This window comes from Neolamprologus multifasciatus, chromosome 6 (genome assembly GCF_963576455.1).
Source record: "Neolamprologus multifasciatus chromosome 6, fNeoMul1.2, whole genome shotgun sequence".
In the NCBI taxonomy this organism is placed as follows: domain Eukaryota; kingdom Metazoa; phylum Chordata; class Actinopteri; order Cichliformes; family Cichlidae; genus Neolamprologus; species Neolamprologus multifasciatus.
Window position 1 is genome coordinate 952,975 of NC_140444.1, and position 25,000 is coordinate 977,974.

At 48.1% G+C, this 25,000-nt stretch overlaps 1 protein-coding gene and 2 long non-coding RNA genes across 4 annotated transcripts in view; 1 reads left to right on the top strand and 2 right to left on the bottom strand.

Moving 5' to 3' along the window:
- wdr17 (WD repeat domain 17) overlaps positions 1 to 25,000 on the bottom strand; it is a 51,629-nt gene that overhangs the window by 20,431 nt on the left and 6,198 nt on the right. Inside the window, exons 4-22 of the mRNA XM_085161758.1 lie at positions 24,928 to 25,000; positions 20,142 to 20,252; positions 19,918 to 20,058; positions 19,545 to 19,667; positions 16,261 to 16,448; positions 16,021 to 16,189; positions 9,302 to 9,393; positions 9,143 to 9,225; positions 8,971 to 9,057; positions 6,824 to 6,988; positions 6,583 to 6,698; positions 6,416 to 6,502; positions 6,176 to 6,325; positions 5,693 to 5,823; positions 1,129 to 1,254; positions 747 to 902; positions 554 to 618; positions 152 to 284; positions 1 to 68 (exon numbers count right to left, since the gene is read on the bottom strand). The exon at positions 1 to 68 is cut by the window's left edge and continues 21 nt beyond it; the exon at positions 24,928 to 25,000 is cut by the window's right edge and continues 158 nt beyond it. Coding sequence (XP_085017884.1) covers positions 1 to 68; positions 152 to 284; positions 554 to 618; positions 747 to 902; positions 1,129 to 1,254; positions 5,693 to 5,823; positions 6,176 to 6,325; positions 6,416 to 6,502; positions 6,583 to 6,698; positions 6,824 to 6,988; positions 8,971 to 9,057; positions 9,143 to 9,225; positions 9,302 to 9,393; positions 16,021 to 16,189; positions 16,261 to 16,448; positions 19,545 to 19,667; positions 19,918 to 20,058; positions 20,142 to 20,252; positions 24,928 to 25,000 — 2,264 coding nt within the window. The remainder of the gene's footprint in view (positions 69 to 151; positions 285 to 553; positions 619 to 746; positions 903 to 1,128; positions 1,255 to 5,692; positions 5,824 to 6,175; positions 6,326 to 6,415; positions 6,503 to 6,582; positions 6,699 to 6,823; positions 6,989 to 8,970; positions 9,058 to 9,142; positions 9,226 to 9,301; positions 9,394 to 16,020; positions 16,190 to 16,260; positions 16,449 to 19,544; positions 19,668 to 19,917; positions 20,059 to 20,141; positions 20,253 to 24,927) is intronic.
- Positions 13,258 to 15,317, top strand: LOC146516072 (uncharacterized). 2 transcript variants are annotated; one of them, XR_014874404.1, is made up of 4 exons: positions 13,258 to 13,485; positions 13,621 to 13,731; positions 13,859 to 15,142; positions 15,303 to 15,317. It is a non-coding gene; the product is annotated as an uncharacterized LOC146516072 (long non-coding RNA). The 2 variants fall into 2 exon arrangements; XR_014874403.1 differs by lacking the exon at positions 15,303 to 15,317 and having other exon boundaries at positions 13,348 to 13,485; positions 13,859 to 14,054.
- LOC146516073 (uncharacterized) lies at positions 21,676 to 24,917 on the bottom strand. Its single transcript, XR_014874405.1, has 2 exons — positions 23,853 to 24,917; positions 21,676 to 23,259 (listed from the first exon to the last, which is right to left on the bottom strand). It is a non-coding gene; the product is annotated as an uncharacterized LOC146516073 (long non-coding RNA).

Here is a 25,000-nt window from a genome sequence, read left to right on the forward strand (position 1 = left end):
TCCACGTCATTAGTCGTGTGGTTGGCTGAAGAGCTTTGAGGAGCACGTATGTTCCCCTCACACGCTCCCTAAAAACATTCATGGTTAGGATGTTGTCACGTGTGCGTCCCTCGTCACAGCTGATGCGTCCGTGTTGGTGTGATCTTTGTACCTGTGCGATCAGTAAGGCCTCCAGCAGCTGTCCTCTCCCACTGAAGAACGTCACCAGCTTTTTGATGTCTCCCGTGGCGACGCAGTACGGGATGGCGTCGTCATTATCCTCGGCCATCAGCTGGTCCGCTCTCCTGCCACGAGCACAGGCTGATGTGAAGCGTGTGGAGCAGGAATGTGAGACTCGATAAACCTTATAAACCGTTTATTTATCGTGACCTTTGTGGCCTCGGCAGCAGGAAATGAGCCGGGACTCGCTGCACTTAAACACTTAAACACGTCATGGACGCACGATCGCCTTAAACCTTACAAACAGTCGACCTCAGCGCACTCATTGAGTCAGAAAACATTAAGTGCAGCTTTCATGTCAGAAACGAGCAGATCCACAGACGCTCGGTGTTACCTCTGCATGAGCTTCTTCCAGTACTTCATGGAGACTCCCGGCGCCACAGACAACGCTTTCTCCCACTGAAACACACAAAACACTCACATCACCGCTCACTCAAACTCTTCTTTTTGTTTTAGTCAAAATTTCATTGGAACAGTGCGTTCACACACACACACACACACACACACACACACACACACACACACACCTGTCCCAGCTCCACCATCAGCTCACAGTATCGTTGGGTCTGTCCCAGCCTCAGATGGATATCCGCGGCTTCCTTCAGCCGCTCCTCTTTGCTCGGCGCTCCGATTCCTCCTCCGAATTTGGACATCTTCACGATGGTCAGCTCCTGAGCTTCAGACTGGAAGAAAACAAAAGCTGAGGCTAGAAAATGATCATTAGAATTAAATGTTGTCTGATGTGCTGGGGCAAATCGTTGCAGCAGATAGAGACGAGCTGCACGCCTGCAGCTGCAGGAGCATGAGGCAACAGTCTGCTGCTGGATCACAACTCAAGCAGGAACAGGTGTGGCGGTGACTGTGCACGCTACGTCAGCTGTGACAGTGAAAGGACCAATCAGGACTCACGGTTTTAAACTTGAGCAGGTGCTTCATGTGCATCACTCCTTTGCTGTAGCTGGCTGGGAGCAGCGAGTCGTCCTGGCCGTTAATCACTGACACCAGGTCCCACAGGTTACTGCTGCCACCTGGAGGCTGCCACACACACACACACACACACACACACACACGCACACGCACACACACACAGACACACACGTGTAAAAACCAGCACGTTGATGTGTTCAAACATGTTTAATCAGACCAGTAATCCAGCCTCTCTCCACCACACACTGTGGACACGCGTCCTGCTAACATGATGTTCTCTGGCTTTACTGCTGCTGCGTTTGCAGGACGAGCAGGAGGAGGAGGAGGAGGAGGAGGAGGAACAGGAAGAGGAGATCTCACAGCGAAGACTCCAAATAAACCAGGAAGTAGTTTTAAAATCTGTAACATCTGTAATAATAATAATCTGTAAATATGAAAACAGATTTCACTCTGTCCGGATCTCTGTTTGATCAGGAAGGAGGAGGAGCAGGAGCAGGAGGAGCAGGAGGAGGAGGAGGAGGAGGAGGAACAGGAGGAGGAGGAGGAGGAGGAACAGGAGGAGGAGGAGAAGGAGGAGCAGGAGGAGGAGGGGAGAGGAGGAGGAGGAGCAGGAGGAGGGGAGGAGGAGGAGTAGGAGGAGTAGGAGTAGGAGGAGGAACAGGAGCAGAAGGAGGAGTAGGAGGAGGAGGGAAGGGGAGAGGAGGAGGAGCAGGAGGAGGAGGAGGAGGAACAAGAGGAAGGGAGCAGGAGGAGGAGGGGAGGGGAGAGGAGGAGGAGCAGGAGGAGAAGGAGGAGGAGGAACAGGAGCAGAAGGAGGAGTAGGAGGAGGAGGGGAGGGGAGAGGAGGAGCAGGAGGAGGCGCAGGAGGAGGAGGGGAGGAGGAGAAGGAGTAGGAGGAGGAGGGGAGGAGCAGGAGGAGTAGGAGCAGGAGGAGGAGGAACAGGAGAAGGAGTAGGGGAGGAGCAGGAGGAGGAGCAGAAGGAGCAGGAGGAGCAGGAGGAGGAGGATCAGGAGGAGAAGGTAGGAGCAGGAGGAACAGGAGGAGGAGCAGGAGGAGGAGGAGGAGGGGAGGAGCAGGAGGAGGAGGAGCAGGAGGAGGAGGAGCAGGAGGAAAAGGAGTAGGAGTAGGAGGATCAGGAGGAGGAGGAGCCGGAGGAGGAGGGGGATGAGTAAGGGAGGAGGAGGAGGAGGGGAGGAGGAGGAGCAGGAGTAGGGGAGGAGGAGTAGGAGGAACAGGAGGAGTAGGAGAAGGAGGAGGAGGGGAGAGGAGGAGGAGGAGCAGGAGAAGTAGGAGGAACAGGAGGAAGGGAGGAGCAGGAGGAGGAGCAGGAGCAGAAGGAGGAGGAGCAGAAGGAGCAGGAGGAGGAGGAGGAGGAGGAAGAAGGGAGCAGGAGGAGGAGGGGAGGAGGAGGAGCAGGAGGAGGGGAGGAGGAGTAGGAGGAACAGGAGGAAGGGAGGAGCAGGAGGAGGAGGAGTAGGAGGAGGAGGGGAGGGGAGGGGAGGAGGAGCAGGAGGAGGAGGAGGAGGAGGAGCAGGAGCAGAATGAGCAGGAGGAGGAGGAGGAGGGGAGGAGGAGAAGGAGGAGCAGGAGGAGGAGTAGGAGTAGGAGGAGGAGGGGAGGGGAGGAGGAGCAGGAGGAGGAGTAGGAGGAGGAGGGGAGGGGAGAGGAGGAGGAGCAGGAGGAGGAGGATCAGGAGGAGGAGGAGCAGGAGTAGGAGTAGGAGGATCAGGAGTAGGAGGAGGAGGGGAGGAGGAGCAGGAGGAGGAGGATCAGGAGGAGGAGGAGCAGGAGTAGGAGGAGGAGGGGAGGAGGATCAGGAGGAGGAGGAGCAGGAGTAGGAGGAGGAGGGGAGGAGGATTAAGGGAGGAGGAGGAATAGGAGGAGGAGGGTAGGGGAGGAGGAGGAGCAGGAGGAGGGGAGGAGGAGGAGGAGTAGGAGTAGGAGGAGGAGGGGAGGGGAGGAGGAGCAGGAGGAGGAGTAGGAGGAGGAGGGGAGGGGAGAGGAGGAGGAGCAGGAGGAGGAGGATCAGGAGGAGGAGGAGCAGGAGTAGGAGAAGGAGGATCAGGAGTAGGAGGAGGAGGGGAGGAGGAGCAGGAGGAGGAGGATCAGGAGGAGGAGGAGCAGGAGTAGGAGGAGGAGGGGAGGAGGATCAGGAGGAGGAGGAGCAGGAGTAGGAGGAGGAGGGGAGGAGGAGTAGGAGTAGGAGGAGAAACAGGAGGAGAAGGGAGGAGCAGGAGGAACAGGAGGAAGAGCAGGAGTAGGAGGAGGAGGGGAGGAGCAGAAGGAGGAGGAGCAGGAGGAGGATTAGGGGAGGAGGAGGAATAGGAGGAGGAGGGTAGGGGAGGAGGAGGAGCAGGAGGAGGGGAGGAGGAGTAGGAGGAACAGGAGGAAGGGAGGAGCAGGAGGAGGAGCAGGAGGAGGAGTAGGAGTAGGAGGAGGAGGGGAGGGGAGGAGGAGCAGGAGGAGGAGTAGGAGGAGGAACAGGATGAGGAGGAGCAGGAGTAGGAGTAGGAGGAGGAACAGGAGGAAGGGAGCAGGAGGAGGAGGGGAGGGGAGAGGAGGAGGAGCAGGAGGAGGAGGAGGAACAGGAGGAAGGGAGGAGCAGGAGGAGGAGCAGGAGGAGGAGTAGGAGTAGGAGGAGGAGGGGAGGGGAGGAGGAGCAGGAGGAGGAGTAGGAGGAGGAACAGGATGAGGAGGAGCAGGAGTAGGAGTAGGAGGAGGAACAGGAGGAAGGGAGCAGGAGGAGGAGGGGAGGGGAGAGGAGGAGGAGCAGGAGGAGGAGGAGGAACAGGAGGAGGCGCAGGAGGAGGAGAGGAGGAGGAGCAGGAGAAGGAACAGGAGGAGGAGGAGAAGGAGGAGGAGGAGCAGGAGAAGGAGGAGGGGAGAGGAGCAGGAGCAGAAGGAGGAGGAGGAAGGGAGCAGGAGGAGGAGGGGAGAGGAGGAGGAGGAGGAACAGGAGGAGGAGGAGTAGGAACAGGAGCAGGAGGAGCAGGAGGAGCAGGAGTAGGGGAGGAGGAGTAGGAGGAACAGGAGGAGTAGGAGCAGGAGGAGGAGGGGAGAGGAGGAGGAGGAGCAGGAGAAGTAGGAGGAACAGGAGGAAGGGAGGAGCAGGAGGAGGAGCAGGAGCAGAAGGAGGAGGAGCAGAAGGAGCAGGAGGAGGAGTAGGAGGAGGAGCAGGAGCAGAAGGAGGAGGAGGGGAGGAGGAGTAGGAGGAACAGGAGGAAGGGAGGAGCAGGAGGAGGAGCAGGAGCAGAAGGAGGAGGAGGGGAGGAGGAGTAGGAGGAACAGGAGGAAGGGAGGAGCAGGAGGAGGAGCAGAAGGAGCAGGAGGAGTAGGAGTAGGAGGAGGAGGGTAGGGGAGGAGGAGCAGGAGTAGGAGTAGGAGGAACAGGAGGAGGAGGAGCCGGAGGAGGAGGGGGATGAGTAAGGGAGGAGGAGGAGGGGAGGGAAGGAGGAGCAGGAGTAGGAGGAACAGGAGGAAAAGGAGGAGGAGCAGGAGTAGGAGGAGGAGGGGAGGAGGAGTAGTAGTAGGAGGATCAGGAGGAAGGGAGGAGCAGGAGGAGGAGCAGAAGGAGCAGGAGGAGCAGGAGGAGGAGTAGGAGGAACAGGAGGAGGAGGAGGATTAAGGGAGGAGGAGGGGAGGAGGAGGAGGGGAGGGGAGGAGGATCAGGAGGAGGAGGGGGGAGGAGGGGAGGGGAGGAGGAGCAGGAGTAGGAGTAGGAGGATCAGGAGGAGGAGGAGCAGGAGTAGGAGTAGGAGGATCAGGAGTAGGAGGAGGAGGGGAGGAGGAGCAGGAGGAGGAGGATCAGGAGGAGGAGGAGCAGGAGTAGGAGGAGGAGGGGAGGAGGATCAGGAGGAGGAGGAGCAGGAGTAGGAGGAGGAGGGGAGGAGGAGTAGGAGTAGGAGGAGAAACAGGAGGAGAAGGGAGGAGCAGGAGGAACAGGAGGAAGAGGGGAGGAGGGGAGGAGCAGGAGGAGGAGGAGCAGGAGGAGGAGGAGCAGGAGGAGGAGGGGAGGAGCAGGCAAACGAGGCTGCAGTGAAAAGCTTGGCAGGAGGAGAAAAGCACCAATCACAAAGACTCTCCCCTCATGTCGTTTAATAAGGATAAATGTCATTGGTCATAACAGAAGAAGCCCCGCCCCCGGCGAACCTTAGCTTTCAGCTCTATGACAGCAGTGAGAGGATGTTACTGAGCTATGACATCATTCTAAGCTTGGAAAGAGGACCGCGCGGTCTTTATGAGGCTGTGCTGCTATGAATTATGGGATGTATCTGCTTTGCTTTCACAAAGGCTGGTCTGATACTTCCAGGTCACCTCTCAGTAATTCAAAGTCAACTTTATTTATAAATCATTAGTTATTATTCATCTCTGGCTTTTGTCCTGATTTGGTGCCGAATAAATAAAACTGAGCTGAATCATTAGAAACACGGCTCAGCGACAGCCTGCTGACCTGCATAATTAATATTACATTAAACAGTTCAGGCTGTCCAGCTGCAGCTCAGCGCGGGGCTGTCGGCTTAAACAGCGCAACAATGAGGTCGTTACCGAAAAGCATTCAGAGAACCAGCGAAGCTTCTTGGCTCTGATGTCGAAGCTCAGCTTGTCCAGATCCTGCTTGATGTCTCTGGATACTTTTCCACAGAGCAGCGGCGGCGAGCCGGGAACCATAGCTGTGTCTGCACGCACGCACACACATGGACACACACACACACAGACACACACACACACACACACACACACACACACAGTCTGTTAGACACTTCATTATAAGAAACAAAAATGGTCATAAAGTTAAAATAGTGACAATAAGACATAAATCAGGGAGCGATAAGAAGCAGTGAGACGCTTCAACGCTCGCCATGACGAAACTGTAACGCCGCCATAGAAACAAACGTTTGTTACTTTGAAGCAGCTCGAAGCTTCGGGGGTTAGTGACCCCGCAGCACGGCGGTACAACAAATCCTCCGCGGCGATGAAACCGGCGTCAGCAGCACGAACGAGCAGATTAAAGTTCCTGTGAGTTCTCACCCGTGTTTCCGATGACCTTCTCCCAGGGCTGGTCGGCGAGGACGTTCAGCAGCAGAGGCGAGATGAGCGGCGTGAGGGACCACAGCCTCACCGTGCTGTCCCTGCTGCAGCTCGCTATGGTGAAGGGACGGCTCTGATGACACGTGAGACCTGCACACGCGCAGAGCGAGCGGCCGTCAGAGGAACACACGCGAATGTTTACTGAAGCGCGCCGTAAACAGGAAGTGGAGCCCGACTCACCGTACACGTCGGCGCCGTGGTCGTAGACTGTGTCTAAACACGTGCCGTCTCTGGTGTCCCACACTCTGATGGTGTAATCCCAGGAACCTGTGAGACAGCACAAACAAGCACGCCGTCTCCTGAGACCGCCCACTGTACACGACTCACACGCAGGTGAGAGACGCTACCTGAGATGAGCAGGTACGGCACCTCCGTGTTCCACATCAGGCCTCTGACCGGAGCCGTGTGCCCGCTCAGCACGTTGATGCAGGCGTCCTGCGTGTAGTCCCAGATACGAACAGTCCTGCACACACACACACACACACACACACACACACACACACACACACACACACACACACACTCTGTGAACCAAGGCTAATTGGGATGGCGTGCTCCGCCTCCTCCTCTCAGTGTGTCTGCACTCACCCATCGTCCGATCCGGAGCACAGGATGCCCTCTCTCAGGGGGGACCAGCGAACGTGGAACACCTTGGCCAGGTGCCCCGTGAACACCTTCAGAGGCTGGTCCGAGCTCGTGGCGAGGTAGTACACGCGCACGTTCTTGTCCTCGCAGCCCGTCGCTATCATGTCCCTGCAGACGGAGAAGCACGCGGTGACGTTCTCACAGCTTTAAAGGATCACCACGCTTTATTTCAACCTGCTGCTCAGCGTTAACGAACATGCACCCCCCACAGGCGCTCCATCAGCTGATGTTGGTGCACACCGACCTTTGACCTTCCATGGAAACGTAAACCTGCTGTGCTGCTGGTTTAAATAGGAAATACTGACGGGTCAAACAGTGACCTCGTCTCTATTCTCGCTCACACAAACACTGCTGGACATCAGAGGAACTGCAGCGCTGGCTTTGTGTGGATGCAGCTACACAGGAACAGACGAGAACAAAGTGCAGATGTTTGTCTGTGAAGCACGTTTGGAGGAAACCAACGGAGGAGGAGGACGGTCTGAGTGAACACAAGCTCCTCTCTACACCAAAGTAACACAGAGGCTAAAGCTCGGACCAGACTGGGTCATCGATGGGACAAAGTCCAGGTCTGAACCAGAGTCCAGAGCTGGACCTTCAGAGAGCTGTGCATGAGCAATGCTGTGAAGAAGACAGATTAATGAAGTCACACAGGAAACATCAGTGCAGGTTTGTCCTGCTACAGGAGGGTCTGCATGCTGCTGGATGATGGGGTCAGTGTATCGTGTGTAGGGATGGGTACCGGTATCCGGTGCCATGATGGCACCGGTTCTGACATAAACGGTAGTAACCAGACCGAAAAGCAGCGCACATTTCGGTGCTTTATTTTCCTGATCTGCGATACACTTTAGATTCTAGCCAATCATTTTACGTTTCCGAGGATAGTAGGCGGGGCCAGGTACGTACGTTCTTTTAGAGCAGAGCTACAGATTAAAAACGCCCAAGATGAAGCGGTCAAAGTCTGGCTGTACTTCACAGCAAAAGATACAAACTCAGCAGCTGCAACAAGTGCTTTAAGCTGATACTGTGATACTGTCAAAGGAGGTAACACCTCAAATCTGATGAAACACCTGGCGACGCATAGCGTTTTTTTAAAAGCCGGAAAATGCGCCGTATTTGATAACTTGCTGCGAGACCTCACAGCGAGCACATCTACTGCGGGTGTGGTGCCTGTTATCGACCCGGAGTTAGCAACATCCCCCAAAACCTGAAGAGGAGAGTCCTGGCCCCTAGCCCTGCCAGTGTAGCAGAAATGATGAGGATGATGATGCAGCAGCAGCCGTTCTTCTCTGCGTGAGTAGCTTAATGTTGTTCGTGTGTAATTTACGTTGAGTAGGCTAACCACGTTATTACATTAATGTATGTAAGGTGAACTAGCAAACACCGTCATAGCTACATGCAGCTGTCTTCTTGTTTGATGGCAGATACTCCCTTCACCCTGGACAAAAAGGCTAAAATGACCAAAGAAAAAGTGGAAAACAGTTAAACATGAGAGGTTTTTGGACAAAGTTTGTGTTTTTTCCATTGATTAAGCTGCTTCCAGCCAAGAATGACACCATATATGCCCCATAGCTGCAGAAAAGGCTAACATTGTTATCTTTTTACAAAAAAACAGCTGAACATGAGAGGTTTTTGGACCAATTGTGTGTTCTCCAGTCTTTAAGCACCGGCACCGTTTCAAAAGTACCGGTTTGGCACCGGTATCAGATAAAACCTAAACAATACCCATCCCTAATCGTGTGTGTAGATATCAGCCCATATTTAGCTCAACTGTACACTTTAGCACCTGCTGACTTTTGACACTACAGAGGAACTTAGAAGAACATCATGTCTTCTTCATAAGACTTGAAACCACAGACTGGGACCATAAACTCATCGGACTCACAGAGCTGGTGAGCAGGAGGCTTAAACTGTTCATATCAACGAGCCGCTGGGTGACACGTTTTGTGCCTGGATAACCTCCAAACAGCCCCGGCTGTGACACTCACGTCCTCGTTCTGTCTGCGTTCCTGTTCTTCCTTCTCCGTGCTGACATCCTACCATGTTGCTTACATGATTCGAGTGAAGCCCAACGATGTGGATGCAGGTCTTACTTGTTGTTCTGGCTCCAGTCGCAGCCGAACACAGCAGCGGGGTGTTTGTACTTGTGCAGGATTTTACCGTCGATGGTCCGGATGATGCTGTCGCCACAACAACAACAAGAACATGAATCACTGCAAAGGACAAACGTGGCGCCGTCGTCGGGAGAGAAGAGGAAGCGCTCACCAGAATCCGTCTCCGCTGCAGGTGGCGATCCGCTTTGAATCCTTGTGGCTCCAGGAAATGCAGAAAATGCCGTTTTTACCGTGCTGGAGGAAAACAGACAGACGCATCACGCTGTGCATCGTGTGATCGAGTTCAGACGCACGGGGGCGCCCTACTCACCTCGTTGAAGCGAGTGATGATCTTTCCTTTCCTGACGTCCCAGATGAACGCTCCGTTACGGGACGTCGCCCCCGCGATGCAGTTCAGGTCTCCTGCACAGAGAAACAAACACGTCATCAGTTCATCTACACGACGCAGTGAAAGTGTTCAACGCTGCTGCTTTAGTGACACAAGGTGTCTCAGATCACCTGAGGAGACAAAACCAACCTGCTCCTCTTATTGATCAAAGAAGAAGAAAAACAGGCGAAGATGATTGATTTCCAAAACAGCATAAACCATGTGGGCAATCTAAAAGCTCTGTGTGTGGACTTTAAAAGAAAAAGAAAAGGTGTTTGCATGAACGTGTGTGAGTACCAGACCATCTAACCTGCTTCCTGTTATCTGTGAGCCTCGGATTGACCCTTTCAGACCGACCATAGAACCAAGTCCGCCAGAGCTTATATTATATGTTTACATGCTGTGGAGCCATTTTTGGGAGCATTTCAAGTTGCTATACATCAATACAACCATTACAGCCCAGATTTTAATAATATGTCTGCATTAAGTGCATAGTAATTATATAAATTGCAAAAAAGTGCAATAAACTACAAAAAAATTGAAAATCGTTTTTGTTTTTTTAACATATATTTCTAGTTAGAGAAATTTAAGAGGCTTATCCCTGTAAACTGTAAATACAAAAAAGTTGCACAAAATAGTTTCCCACCACAGGAAATTTATTTTGAGTGTCTTCATAGTTTTATTTTTGAAATACACCAATTTTTATACACTGCAGGAAAAACGAAAATAAATATTTTAATGCAAATTTGCAAAAAAGCAGCATATGCATCAAAATAAACTATTTCCAGCAGTGCAATATGAGTCCTAAGCATCCCAGAAACGACACAGAAAGTCATAAAGTCAAAGATAACTTTTAAAAACACCAGTATAGGCTCATGAGGCCCTGATGGTAAAAAACTACATTTCTGCAAAAATGACGTCACTTCCGGTTTCGGGCAGGTCATGGCGGACATGCGATAGTTCGCGCTGATGGACGTAGGAAGTGTTATGAACAGCTGATCGGATCGGCAAAGCGTGTTTCTGGAATATTATGTTTTTGTTGCTGCAAGTGCTTTTTATGCAGTTTTTGCAAAGCTATATGTGGAAGGAAACTGTGACCGAGGACAAGCTGATGGCATAAGATGTAAGTACAACTCCTCCGGTTTCATATGCAAAAAAAATTATTGCGCTAGCTCACGTGGTTGCAGATCTACCAGGATTTAAAAATAGTTACGCAAAACACGGCTTTAAAGGGTTAAAGAAACTGTCCCTGCTGATGAATTAGAGCGCACAGGAAGTATCAAAGCTGGTCTGAGGACGTTCACAGCAAACACAAACTTTGAACCAGCTGGTTTTTCCCTCTGACTCACGAGTCTCTCAACATTGAAGTGCCCGATTGGTCGACGGTCTGCTGCCGTGTGTTGTGTACTCTAGAACAATAAAGATCAGCTGACTGTATTTACTGTCTCCGCCCCGTTTTTATCATCAAACTCATTTATTTTCATTTCTCTGACACGTTACCATAAAGTGTCGTTACGCGCGGTTAGCTCAGCTCGCTAATGACGAGACTTCAGGACGAGAAGCCCAGAAAGCACTGAGTGATGTCACAGTGGCCATGCCCATCGTTTATTTACAGTCTGTGACGTCTCTCAACATTGAGAGCTTTGCTCGGAGTCGTGTGGACGAGTGGAAAATCAAAGCCTGTCTTTCAAACACACACGCAGCTGTTACATTATGGTTACAATGATTCAAAGGCTGTAAGTTTACATGTTTGTCATATAAATATAATCTATAACTTCATTATTGTCTGCAGCCCACATAATGAAACACTTTAGTTACATAAAACGTGAATGTTATGTCCTGTATAACCTGTATAATAAATAAATATGTACCTAATAAGTATAAAATCCAGAAAGCAACACAACATGGTTACTTTACAAACACACGTCCAGCTTCAGTTTCACTGTTTTTGTTAGAAAAAAAATCTAATTGTTGCTCAAATCTACACAAAATGTCAGAAATCTGCGCCGTCATCAACAACAATTTCAACCTAGTTTTGAACGATTTGTTGGTTTTAAACCTCTGAGGTCCCAAATATAAGCGTCCAGCTTTGACTCCTTTTGAGTTCACATTTGTATTTCACCTCTAAATAAATCTTTTATATACTTATAAATAGGGATGCACCGATACCGATACTGGTATCGGGTATCGGTATCGATACCGGTATCGATACTGATACTGGTATCGGGGCCGATACTGTAAAATGTGTGTGTACTCATACTCGTAAAAGTTAACCGATACCATGAACCGATACCAACTTATTTCATTAATCAGAGGGTGGCTTGTCATTTCTGTTGTAGTTTTTTAGATTGGCCACTAGGGGGACATCCCGCGCTAAACAGACACAGGGTTAGACGAGTCAGACTGGCAGCTCCAGATAAAAAAGAGAAACTGGAGGCTGCTGTAGCTAGGCTAAACAAAATGTCAGCAGTGTGGAACAGCCAACTTTAACTCAGGTTTTGGGAAAGCGAAGAAAAATGTCAAGAGAAAATCCACGGGCAGTGTGTGTGTGTGTGGTAGAAGTATCGGTTTTTGTACTCAGTATTGGCAAGTACTCAGATCCAAGTATCGGTTTGAAAAAATTGGTATCGTTGCATCCCTACTTATAAATGCTCCACGGAGGACGTGGGTGAAACAGGATCTCGGTACTCTGTCTGCTGCTGTATTGACAATAAAGCTCTTCAATCTAAACGGTTTCATTTTATTTTCCTGCCTTGCTTGGGATCAACTTTCCCGCTCGACCTCACGTGTCTGAATGACTGTATTAACATAACTGATCTGAAATCACACAGAAACATCAAATCTAGTCGTATATTTCCTGTAAAAACCACAAACATGTTGAGTAAATTATTGGTAGAACTTGAAACGCAGATAGAAATTGTACATTTTGTGAACATCTACAACTATTCCTCTAAAATGCTGCCTTTTTTACATTCTGTACAACCATTTAATAATATTACTAAAACTAAATCGAGACAACCAGGTGTCACAATAAGACGCCCCAAATTATTTGTGCCAGTAAAAGTTTGTTTGTCAGGACAGAGAACAGCTCAGTGCTGCAGCTGCAGGCCTGACAGCAGCATCACTGCTCTGGGTTTCCACTGCATCGACCTTTGTGACGTTCATAGTGCCCTCACCGACACACAAAACAAACAACGACTACACACTAAAGCTCACAAACTCCCACATCTCAAAAACCTCCCTCTGCCGTCACTCCCAAAACTTCCCGCTCTTCCTAAACAACCAAATCCCACATGTTGACTTTTTTCTTCCTCTGCTGTTTTCGTTCTGTCCTTAGAAAAAAAAGCTTTTTAAAAAAACATGACAACGGCGTTTAGAAAAAAGCGCGGCTCATGTGTGTTTGTAATCATCAGTTAAATCAGTCGTGTGATTTGGAGGCGCCGACACGTCCGTGGACCCCGCAGGATTAATATCACTCAGCTTCCTTCCACTTCCAGAGTGTCACAACCAGCCGTCTGTGTGAACTCTGGAGTCCCACAATCATGAGCATCGGTTGCTACTGACAACAAGAAAAAAGCCGTTCTGCGCTGTGGGCTGAACCATTTGTTACTGGTGGGGGAGGGGCACTATGCAATGTATTTAGTTTAAGAATTGATATTCACTGTTGACTGTAACTACGCTCAAAGTGTTCGTGCTGTTACACTAAACAACACTGTCATGTGCAAACTAGGGCGCCACTTTGGGAGGCAAGACATCATTTTAGGCTGGCGCTTAGCACCGGATGCCACCCATCTAGATTCGCTGCTGCAAGAGCCCGAGTTTAACCACACGCTTCATCATCGTGTTCATAAATAAGTGTTTTTATTACACAGAGAAAACTCAGGAAGGATCTTAGAAAGTGTAAATATCAGCTGATGTCGACACCAACCTGCTCCCGTGGTTTCACAGTTAATGCTAAACTGCATTTGTGGGTTTTCCCAAATGAGGCAAAAAGCAGAAATAAAAAGCCCGACGGAGAGACGGGATCATTGTCCAGGTGGGAAGTGTTTGTGGTTGAGCTTCCTGTTCTCGCAGAAACATGAAGACTGTGATGCTCGCTGTGCTGCTGCTGCTGGCCGTCAGTCAGAGTGAGTTCACCTGCAGACCTGCTCTCTGTTCGTCTCTTACGTTTGTTTGATGTTTGTAAGACGGTGTGTGGCGGCGTGAGTGAACCGTGGGGCTGCTGGCGACGGCTGAAGGTGATTGTTCGACGTGTTTTGCAGGTGAAGCCTTGGAGTGTCACTGTGGAGGCCAGAAGTTGTGTTCACGTCCTGTGGAGACGTGCTCCGGCTCTAACGACGTCTGCTCTACTCTCGTCATCACTTCTGGGCCGGGTAAGTCTCGCCTCCCGTCGCTGTGACATTGATCCAAACAAAAGAGAACAAACGCATTGCTGGGCCGACTCACGGCGCCGTGAGCGGCTGGGAGGATGTGTGATGGTCACTTCTGTCCTTTTCACAGTGGTAACGCACAAAAAGGGCTGCTTGAAGTCGCTGGCCTGCAGGATCCTGAATCGTCCGCCCGTGATGACTGTCAGCTGTTGCAGTTCTGATCTGTGCAACAGATGAACCGCTGCCACGCGGGACGTCGCCCGATTGGTCGACGGTCTGCCGCCGTGTGTTGTGTACTCTAGAACAATAAAGATCAGCTGACTGTATTTACTGTCTCCGCCCCGTTTTTATCATCAAACTGATTTATTTTCATTTCTCTGACACGTTACCATAAAGTGTCGTTACGCGCGGTTAGCTCAGCTCGCTAATGACGAGACTTCAGGACGAGAAGCCCAGAAAGCACTGAGTGATGTCACAGCGGCCATGCCCATCGTTTATTTACAGTCTGTGATGTTTTAACGCTCTGTGTGCAGCTGCTGGCTGATGGAGACAGCCTCAAGTGGTCAGTAGAGGAACTGCAGCTCGCTTCATTTTCAGCTCCAGAGGTTCCTGCGTGATTATCAGGTGGTGCAGTCCTAAAAATAACCTTTGGAAAGATGGACGTGTGAATACGATTATCTACTTTAGATGTATCCAGTCATTTTATACGCTGATATATAGAATATATGTTGTCTTATTAGAACCGTGTGACTGTAAACCTTTGTTGCATCGTGGGAATAAAGAAAAACATAATAATTTGGTCAAAGTGAAATCTGCATTTCCACAGTGGAGAATAATTTAAAGCCGTGTTATTTAACCACTTCATGATGTGTGTGTGTGTGTGTGTGTGTGTTCGCTGTGTGCCGGCGAATTTTAGTCCAAGAAAATGTGAATGAATTAGAGCGCACACAGGAAGCACAGCGGCGGCGGCTGACTGAGGACGAAGCAAACAGAAACTTTGATTATGACGTCAGGGAGAGTTCCCGTGGTTTCACAGTTAATGCTAAACTGGGTTTGTGGGATTTCTGTGGTTGTGCAAATAAAAAGCCAGAGGGTCATCCCACGAGGTCATTGTCCAGGTGGGACGTGTTTGTGGTTCAGCTTCCTGCTCTCGCAGAAACACGAAGACGCTGCTGAGCGTCAGAGCGAGTTCACCTGCTCTCTGTGGGTCATCAGTTATTTGTCGTGTTGTGTTATGTTGGCTTGCATGATGTTTTTTTAAGCTCTGACGTGTCGCTGTGGAGGTGATTGTTGACATGCTGTTTTTACTTTATTATCACTTTGCTGGTGAGATGTGAATTTAGTGGTTGTGGAAACGTCACACGTCACTCCTGGTTTGTCTGCTGTTCAGCAGCAGCACATCGAGCGTTTCCAGGTAAAAGCTTCGTCACTTTTACAGCCACAGAGTTTCTTCTGTTTGTCTGACCTGCATTCTTCCTCATGTCCAGCAGGGGGCGACTCCTCTGTTGGTATAAAGAGGGAGTCTGAGACGATGAGCTGTTTCTCTGTTTGCTCTTAGTTCTTCACGTTTTCAGATGATTTTAGTTCAGTAGATGAGGCGAGCAGACACAGATCTAAATGTCTCTCCACTGCACGAGAACGCCGACAACTTCTCCTCCGCCTTTGCGTGCTACAGCCGGTCTGCAGCCGTGTACGAGGAACACGTCCTTATCCACGAAGGAAATGTTGGGGGAACGTGGCGCCTTCTACAAACTGCAAACCCACTCCTTATTTTTAATACATGAATTATGAGTTTATGAAAACACATCAGATTATCAGAAGACGTCATTACACACTGTTCAAAGCGTATCTACAAGAACGACATCGTTTTTTCTATTAACCTCAGAAAATGACTGACTGCACCTGTAAGGTTTTTATAAATTATTATTTTTAAAACATCTGCACTCATGAAGTGTCGATCATGTATCGACTGATGTGTAACACAAAAACAGCATGTTGTTTATTTGTAATTCCTACTCTTATATCTTTTGGAGATACATCCTTTATATACTTATAAATGCACCACAGGAGGCTTGGAGTGAAACAGCATCTCAGTGCGCTGCATACTGTGCATGCTGTTGTACTGACAATAAAGCTCTTGAATCTTGAATTATATCTACAACAAGCTAATAAAGCTGAGAACAGCCTCACCGGGTCCCTCCTGAGGTTTCACACAGTTACGTGTGTGCGTGTGTGTGCATGTGTGTGTGTACATGCATGCGTGTGTTGTGTGCATGCGTGCAGCTAGCCTACCCGGAGCCCAGGACAGGGAGTAGACCACTCCTTCGTTTCCGGGCGAGGTGTAAACAGCTGTCAGAGTGTTTGTGTCCCAGATCTTGATGGTTCCATCGAAGCTGGCCGTGGCGAGCAGGTTGGGATCGTCGGGCTTAAATTTGCAGTCGAAGATGGTTTCTACGTGACCCTGAGGAAGACGCGACACGGTGAGCTGAAGCTCCTTTTTTGTCACTCACGTGTGAGGATGCCAAAGAATACCAAGTCTCGCAGGAAGTCCCACTTCTTGGCTCCCATGTCGTAGAGCCCCACGCCTCCGTCCATGAAGCAGCAGACGGCGTGGCCCGGAGGAAGAGAGAAGGAGCGGTTCTGCGACAGGGTCGGGGGAGGGACCGCCTCACTGGTGGAACTGGTGTACTGACTCTTACTGGGGGAGCAGGAGCTCTGAGCTGCAGAGAGAAGAGGGCTGTGACACAAACTCACCTGTGGAGAGTGTTAGCTGTACGCGCAGTGCAAAACCAAAATCTTATGAAGACTATTTAACAAAATCCAGATTCTGGATTTTTAACTGTTTTCTCCTTGAAATGTAGAACAGTCACTGTGAGCTCAGCACTTCTGGCTTCATTAACACTTTTGTGATGCTGAATTTAACCTTTTAGACAGCAGATACACAGAAAAATCTACTTTTCATCATTGGAAAATGATCCAACACAGGCAGTTTGTAAAACTCTCTGTATTAATGTGAATGTTCACCCACTGCCAGCGCTGAGGGTCTGCTGCTAAGGATGTTTGCTGATCTCAGGAGTGTGAGAGGAAAGCAGGTCTACTCCTGGCCTTTAAAGGATCCTTACATCTTTGTTTAACTGCTGAGTAACTTTCTGCTCTTTAAATGTCTAAGAGGTGTCTAATACTGCACAGCTATCAATCTGTTTAAACTTTAGTGAGAAATGAATGAAAAATAGTTGGACAGTCCATATTTAATCTTTGCTTCCACCTCGGAGGGATGATGGATGGATGGGTGGATGGATGGATGGATGGATGGATGGATGGATGATGGATGGATGGGTGGATGGATGGGTGGATGGATGGATGGATGATGGGTGGATGGATGGATGGATGGATGATGGATGGATGATGGATAGGTGGATGGATGGATGGATGATGGATGGATGGATGATGGATGGATGATGATAGATGGATGGGTGGATGATGGATGGATGGGTGGATGGATGATGGATGGATGGATGGATGGATGGATGGATGGATGATGGGTGGATGGATGGATGGATGGATGGATGGATGATGGGTGGATGGATGGATGATGGATGATGGATGGATGATGGATGGATGGATGATGGATGGATAGATGGATAGATGGATGGGTGGATGATGGATAGATGGATGGGTGGATGATGGATAGATGGATGGGTGGATGGATGATGGATGGATGGATGATGGATGGATGATGGATAGATGGATGGATGGATAAATGGATAAATGGATGGATGGATGGATGGATGGGTGGATGATGGATGGATAGATGGATGGATGGATGATGGATGATGGGTGGATGGATGGATGGATGATAGGTGGATGGATGGATGGATGGATGATGGATGGATGATGGATGGATGGATGGGTGGATGATGGATGGATGGATGATGGATGGATGGATGGATGATGGATGATTGATGGATGATGGATGGATGGATGGATGATGGATGGATGGATGGATGATGGATGATGGATGGATGATGGATGGATGGATGGATGGATGGATGGATGGATGGATGATGGATGGATGGATGGATGGATGGATGGATGATGGATGATGGATGGATGATGGATGGATGGATGGATGATGGATGGATGGATGGGTGGATGATGGATGGATGGATGGATGATGGATGATTGATGGATGATGGATGGATGGATGGATGGATGGATGATGGATGGATGGATGGATGGATGATGGATGGATGATGGATGGATGGATGGATGGATGATGGATGGATGGATGGATGGATGGATGGATGGATGATGGATGGATGGATGATGGATGGATGGATGGATGGATGGATGGATGGATGGATGGATGGATGATGGATGGATGGATGGATGGATGGATGGATGGATGGATGATGGATGGATGGATGGATGGATGGATGGATGGATGGATGGATGATGGATGATGGATGGATGATGATAGATGGATGGGTGGATGATGGATGGATGGGTGGATGGATGATGGGTGGATGGATGGATGGATGGATGGATGGATGATGGGTGGATGGATGGATGATGGATGATGGATGGATGATGGATGGATGGATGATGGATGGATAGATGGATAGATGGATGGGTGGATGATGGATAGATGGATGGGTGGATGATGGATAGATGGATGGGTGGATGGATGATGGATGGATGGATGATGGATGGATGATGGATAGATGGATGGATGGATAAATGGATAAATGGATGGATGGATGGATGGATGGGTGGATGATGGATGGATAGATGGATGGATGGATGATGGATGATGGGTGGATGGATGGATGGATGATAGGTGGATGGATGGATGGATGGATGATGGATGGATGATGGATGGATGGATGGGTGGATGATGGATGGATGGATGATGGATGGATGGATGGATGATGGATGATTGATGGATGATGGATGGATGGATGGATGATGGATGGATGGATGGATGATGGATGATGGATGGATGATGGATGGATGGATGGATGGATGGATGGATGGATGGATGGATGATGGATGGATGGATGGATGGATGGATGATGGATGATGGATGGATGATGGATGGATGGATGGATGATGGATGGATGGATGGGTGGATGATGGATGGATGGATGGATGATGGATGATTGATGGATGATGGATGGATGGATGGATGGATGGATGATGGATGGATGGATGGATGGATGATGGATGGATGATGGATGGATGGATGGATGGATGGATGATGGATGGATGGATGGATGGATGGATGGATGATGGATGGATGGATGATGGATGGATGGATGGATGGATGGATGGATGGATGGATGGATGATGGATGGATGGATGGATGGATGGATGGATGGATGGATGGATGATGGATGGATGGATGGATGGATGGATGATGGATGATGGATGGATGATGGATGGATGGATGGATGATGGATGGATGATGGATGGATGGATGGATGGATGATTGATGGATGATGGATGGATGGATGGATGATGGATGGATGGATGGATGGATGATGGATGGATGGATGGATGATGGATGGATGATGGATGGATGATGGATGGATGGATGGATGATGGATGGATGATGGATGGATGATGGATGGATGGATGGATGATGGATGGATGGATGGATGATTGATGGTGGATTAATCATTTAAATAACTCAGTAGATTTTGGGTGTCTGTTGGGTTTTGCTCTGACCGACTGCTCCATCGTGACTGAAACTGAAGCTGTTTCAGTGTTTCTCATCTCTCCTGCTGTTACAGCTCGTTTACTAAAGACGGTACCTTTCTTGGCCAGTGGGGAGTTGAGGACATGCAAAGCGTGAAATCCCGTCTTTTTCAGCTTAAAGCTGTCCAGCGGAGTCGAGCGAGACACGTTCCACACTCTCAGCACGCCGACTTGCGAGTCTGAGGGACAGAAACAAATCACTGGACACGCCTCGGAGGCTCTTTCATACTGTAAATATATTCAGTGAACCCACTTAAATGTGTTATTGTGGACTTCACAAGTCAAATGTTCTCATTATCATGCAAATAAGAATCATGCATAAAAGATGGCAGCAGGAGAGCGGCATGTCCCACACACCAGCTGCCCGAAGCACACGTCCACCCGAGCAAACAGAAAGGAACACACATCCCACGTGAACGCAGGCTTTACCTCCGGTGATGAACATGCCGGGCGCAGACGGGACCCAGGCCAAACACTGCACGGACGCGGCAGCTGAGGGGAAGCAGAACGACGTGATGCAGGCCAAGGCCTCGCTGTCCACCAGCCGGATGCCGTTATGAAGGTTAGACACTGAAAGAGAGGTAACCAGTTCATCGCTTCTGTGGGCGAACACAGACCAGACAAAAAGCTTTTTTACTGCTCTCAGATCTGACCTAGTAAATAGTCGGTTGACAAAGGGTCCCACTCCAAGGCACTGACAGGGTCCTCCTCATCTGTCCCCTCTAAAGACTCCGGACGCAGCACGTGCTTTTGGCTTTTACTCCCTCAGGAAGAGAACAGGGGGGTAAAGGTCTTTTCTTTGGACACACTGCATTTGCATGATTGACAGAATAATCCTTCTTTATTTCATTCTTAGACACACATACGATTCTGGACAAATATCAGTCTGCTTTCAGAGCCCTCCACAGCACAGAGTCTCTGCTGAAGGTGTTCAACGATGCGCTTTTAGCTGCTGACACTGGAAAAAGTTTTAATCCTTCTAGACCTGAGTGCAGCATTTGACACTGTCGACCACACAATCCTACTGAACCGTCTAAAGACGTGTCGGCATTCAAGGCTCTGCTCTAACATGGTTTACCTCTTACCTGGAGAGCAGATCCTACTCTGTGATGCTGGGTAACAAATACTCCTCCCAGCTACACTAACCGGTGGAATACCTCAGGGCTCTGTTCTGGGCCCGGTCTTATTCTCCTTATACATGCTCGCATTAGGCTCCATTTTTCAGAAACACCAGATCTCCTGTCACTCTTATGCAGATGATACACATTTCTACCTCTCTCTAAAACCAGGTGCTGACAGTACGCTGCAGAAAGTCTCAGAGTGTCTTAGCGACATACATTGCTGGATGTCTCTGAACTTTCTCAAACTAAATCACAACAAATCCAACATTATAATCTTCAGTAAGCAGGACTCTGTTAGTCTTGTCCCATTATCAGCTCATGTACATCCCCACGTAAAAAATCTTGGTTTCATTTTTGATTCCACTCTCAAGCTGGAAAAGCAAATAAATTCAGTTGTTCGTGGCGTTTTTTTCCAACTCAGGAGCGTTTCTAAACTCAAAAATATCCTGTCATCTAAAGACCTGGAAACTGTTATCCAACATTTCCTATCATCACGTCTTGACTATTGTAACTCTCTCTATTTAGGCATCTGTCACTCAAGACTGACCACCTGCAACTTGTTCAAAATGCAGCTGCAAGGCTCCTGACGGGGACCAGAAAGAGAGAGTATGACTGCGATACTCGCATCTCTACTTTGGCTGCCAGTTAAACATAGAATTGATTTTAAGGTTTTTTTTATTTGTTTTTAAAGCTCTCCATGGTTTGGCTCCAGGTTACATTTCAGATCTTAGCCTGCACCGCCCCACTCGAGCCCTGCGCTCCTCCAGTCAGATGCTGTTATTACTTCTACGCTCCCAGTTCAAATCTAGAGGCGACAGGGCTTTCTCCGTTGCCGCCCCGAGACTCTGGAACAGTCTCCCCTCTTTTAGAAAATCCTCTTCATCCTTGCAAGTCGTCAAATCGAATCTGAAGACCAACCTTTCAGATCTCTCTGACACCTCGTTTATCCTGTTTTAACTACTCTGGTCTTTTATCTCAGTGGATGTTTGCATGTGTAGACATTTATACATGTATTTTATGTTCACGTATGTGTGCTTGTGTGTCAATGTGTACATTTTTGTATATGTATGCATATGTCTGTGAAGGTTCTCAGTCATCCAGGTCATCGTAGTCAAAGGAGCTTGCAAAGAAAAGCGTCTGGACTTCTTTAAGTTACTTGAAGACGTTTCACCTTCATCCGAGAGGCTTCTTCAGTTCTAAGGTCAAATGGTGGAGAGTCCCAGATATAAACCTGGTGGGAGTGTCCCCCCACAGAGGGACAAAAGGACCCCCTGATGATCCTCTAATCGCCTGAGCCAAGGTGTGGAACTGGGTGTGGGTCCCAATCAGCCAGAGTTTCAGGTGAGTTCATTGTGAAACCTGGCCCCACCTTATCATGCGAATTCCTGAGGTCAGATGGCCCAGGGTGTGAGAGGGCGTTAAGGCGTCTGGGAAGGGATCTCAAAACTGGATTATAGATGGCAGAGAGTTGGTGTCGTAAACCACCGCCTCTGTTCAAAGATGGTCGCTCACAGTGGACATAGATGGCTTCTTTCACTCCTCTTTCAAACCATCTGTCCTCTCTGTCCAAAATGTGAACATTGGCATCCTCGAAGGAGTGTCCTCTATCCTTAAGATGCAGATGGACAGCTGAATCTTGTCCTGTGGAGGTGGCTCTTCTGTGTTGTGCCATGCGCTTGTGAAGTGGCTGTTTGGTCTCTCCAATGTAGAGGTCTGGGCATTCCTCGCTGCACTGTACGGCATACACCACATTGTTAAGTCTGTGTTTTGGCGTTTTGTCTTTCGGGTGAACCAGTTTTTGTCTGAGTGTGTTGCTGGGTCTGAAGTACACCGGGATGTCATGCTTGGAGAAAACTCTCCTTCGAGGATGCCAATGTTCACATTTTGGACAGAGAGGACAGATGGTTTGAAAGAGGAGTGAAAGAAGCCATCTATGTCCACTGTGAGCGACCATCTTTGAACAGAGGCGGTGGTTTACGACACCAACTCTCTGCCATCTATAATCCAGTTTTGAGTTCCCTTCCCAGACGCCTTAACGCCCACTCACATCCTGGGCCATCTGACCTCAGGAATTCGCATGATAAGGTGGGGCCAGGTTTCACAATGAACTCACCAGAAACTCTGGCTGATTGGGACCCACACCCAGTTCCACACCTTGGCTCAGGCGATTAGAGGATCATCAGGGGGTCCTTTTGTCCCTCTGTGGGAGGACACTCCCACCAGGTTTATATCTGGGACTCTCCACCATTTGACCTTAGAACTGAAGAAGCTTCTCGGATGAAGGTGAAACGTCTTCAAGTAACTTAAAGAAGTCCAGACGCTTTTCTTTGCAAGCTCCTTTGACTATATGTATGCATATTTGCATGTACACATATTGTTTACAAACATACACGGATGTCTTACAGTGTTTCTATGTTTTCTTTCTATTTTAATTCTTTTATTACATCATCCCTCTGTTCAGCACTTTGATGTCTTTTAAATGTGTTATATAAATAAAGATGACTTCCTCGGTGCAGGTTCCTCACTTCACCCTCTGTCTGACACAAACTGATTTAGCCCCTCCCACTTATTCCTCTGAGTGGATAAGCTCGTTTCAGGGGGCTGTCACGACCATATTAGGAACGCGCACCTACCTGACTTCCTGTAAAAACTAGAGGTGGGAATCACCAAACATCCCACGATACGATATTATTGCAATTTTTAAAATATTTTGCGATATTCAGATTCTGTACATAAAGGTAAACTTTATCAATCATCATTTTCTCTAATATCAAAGTCTCACACTCAGTCTTTCTCTCATTTCAGTTTGATTGTTGACAAACTGAACGGTTTGTATTACAGTCTAGTCCAACTTAACTGAATCAACCATCTGGTACAATTATAGCTATTCTGAACTATGCAGTTTATGAAAACTATGCAGCCCCTTCAGCAACTGAAGAATTTGAAAGTAAATTAAAACAAAATATAATTTTACATTAAATAAAAAAGTTTTAAACTTAATTAAAATAAAACATGTCTTAAATTAAAATAAGTAAACTGTCATGTTTATTAAACACATTTGGACAGTGAAGGAATGTCAGGATTCTTGCTCAGAAAAAGGATCAACATGCTCTGAATTCAGAGCACAAAAACCTTTTTTGTAACAAAGTATCGATTTCTGCTGTTCCTGTATCCATACATTATTAGCAAACAAAATATCACCATACTACACAGTATCCATTTTTCCCCACCCCTAATAAAAACGTCCTTTAATACGAATGTTTGTGCAAATCTCTGCGAATACTCTGTGTGTTCTGCATCACGTCTCTAATCTGGATACAAAACACTGAAAACTTAAAATCAAAATACTTTTTTAACACGGCAACACTTGATAATACGGCTGTGACTAAAGGTGTAATCTCCTGTAATTAAGTGGAATTTGAATGTATTTCATTTGATGTTTCAGAGTAATTATAATTACACACAAATGCTTAAAGGTACGAACACTAAAAACAGAGGCTAACAAGTAGGGGTGGGGAAAAAATGGATACTTTGTAGCATGGTGATATTTTGTTTGCTAATAATGTATGGATACAGGGACAGCAGAAATCGATACTTTGTTACAAAAAAGGTTTTTGTGCTCTGACTTCAGAGCTTGTTGATCCTTTTTCTGAGCAAGAATCCTGACATTCCTTCACTGTCCAAATGTGTTTAACTTGTTTTTGGCAGCAATAAACATGACAGTTTACTTATTTTAATTTAAGACATGTTTTATTTTAATTAAGTTTAAAACTTTTTTATTTAATGTAAAATTATATTTTGTTTTAATTTACTTTCAAATTCTTCAGTTGCTGAAGGGGCTGCATAGTTTTCATAAACTGCATAGTTCAGAATAGCTATAATTGTACCAGATGGTTGATTCAGTTAAGTTGGACTAGACTGTAATACAAACCGTTCAGTTTGTCAACAATCAAACTGAAATGAGAGAAAGACTGAGTGTGAGACTTTGATATTAGAGAAAATGAATATTGATAAAGTTTACCTTTATGTACAGAATCTGAATATCGCAAAATATTTTTAAAAATTGCAAAAATATCGTATCGTGCGTTAAGTATCGTGATAATATCGTATCGTGGGATGTATGGTGATTCCCACTTCTACTAACAAGTCAGCTTTTTACAGGAAACAAAGAAACAACTATATTCTAAGTAAATATATATAAATGTGTAAATATAATTTATTGTAATTTCAAATAAAACCCACTGACATTCCTTCTCTTTTCAGGGGACACTTGTTGTAAGATCACAGACCTCCAGGTGTCACATTCAAACCTCGGTACCTGGCTGAAACACCGACAGGCTCCCGTCTGTGTGTCCAAACACCAGTTTGCCCTTCTTGGTGGGGTGCCATCT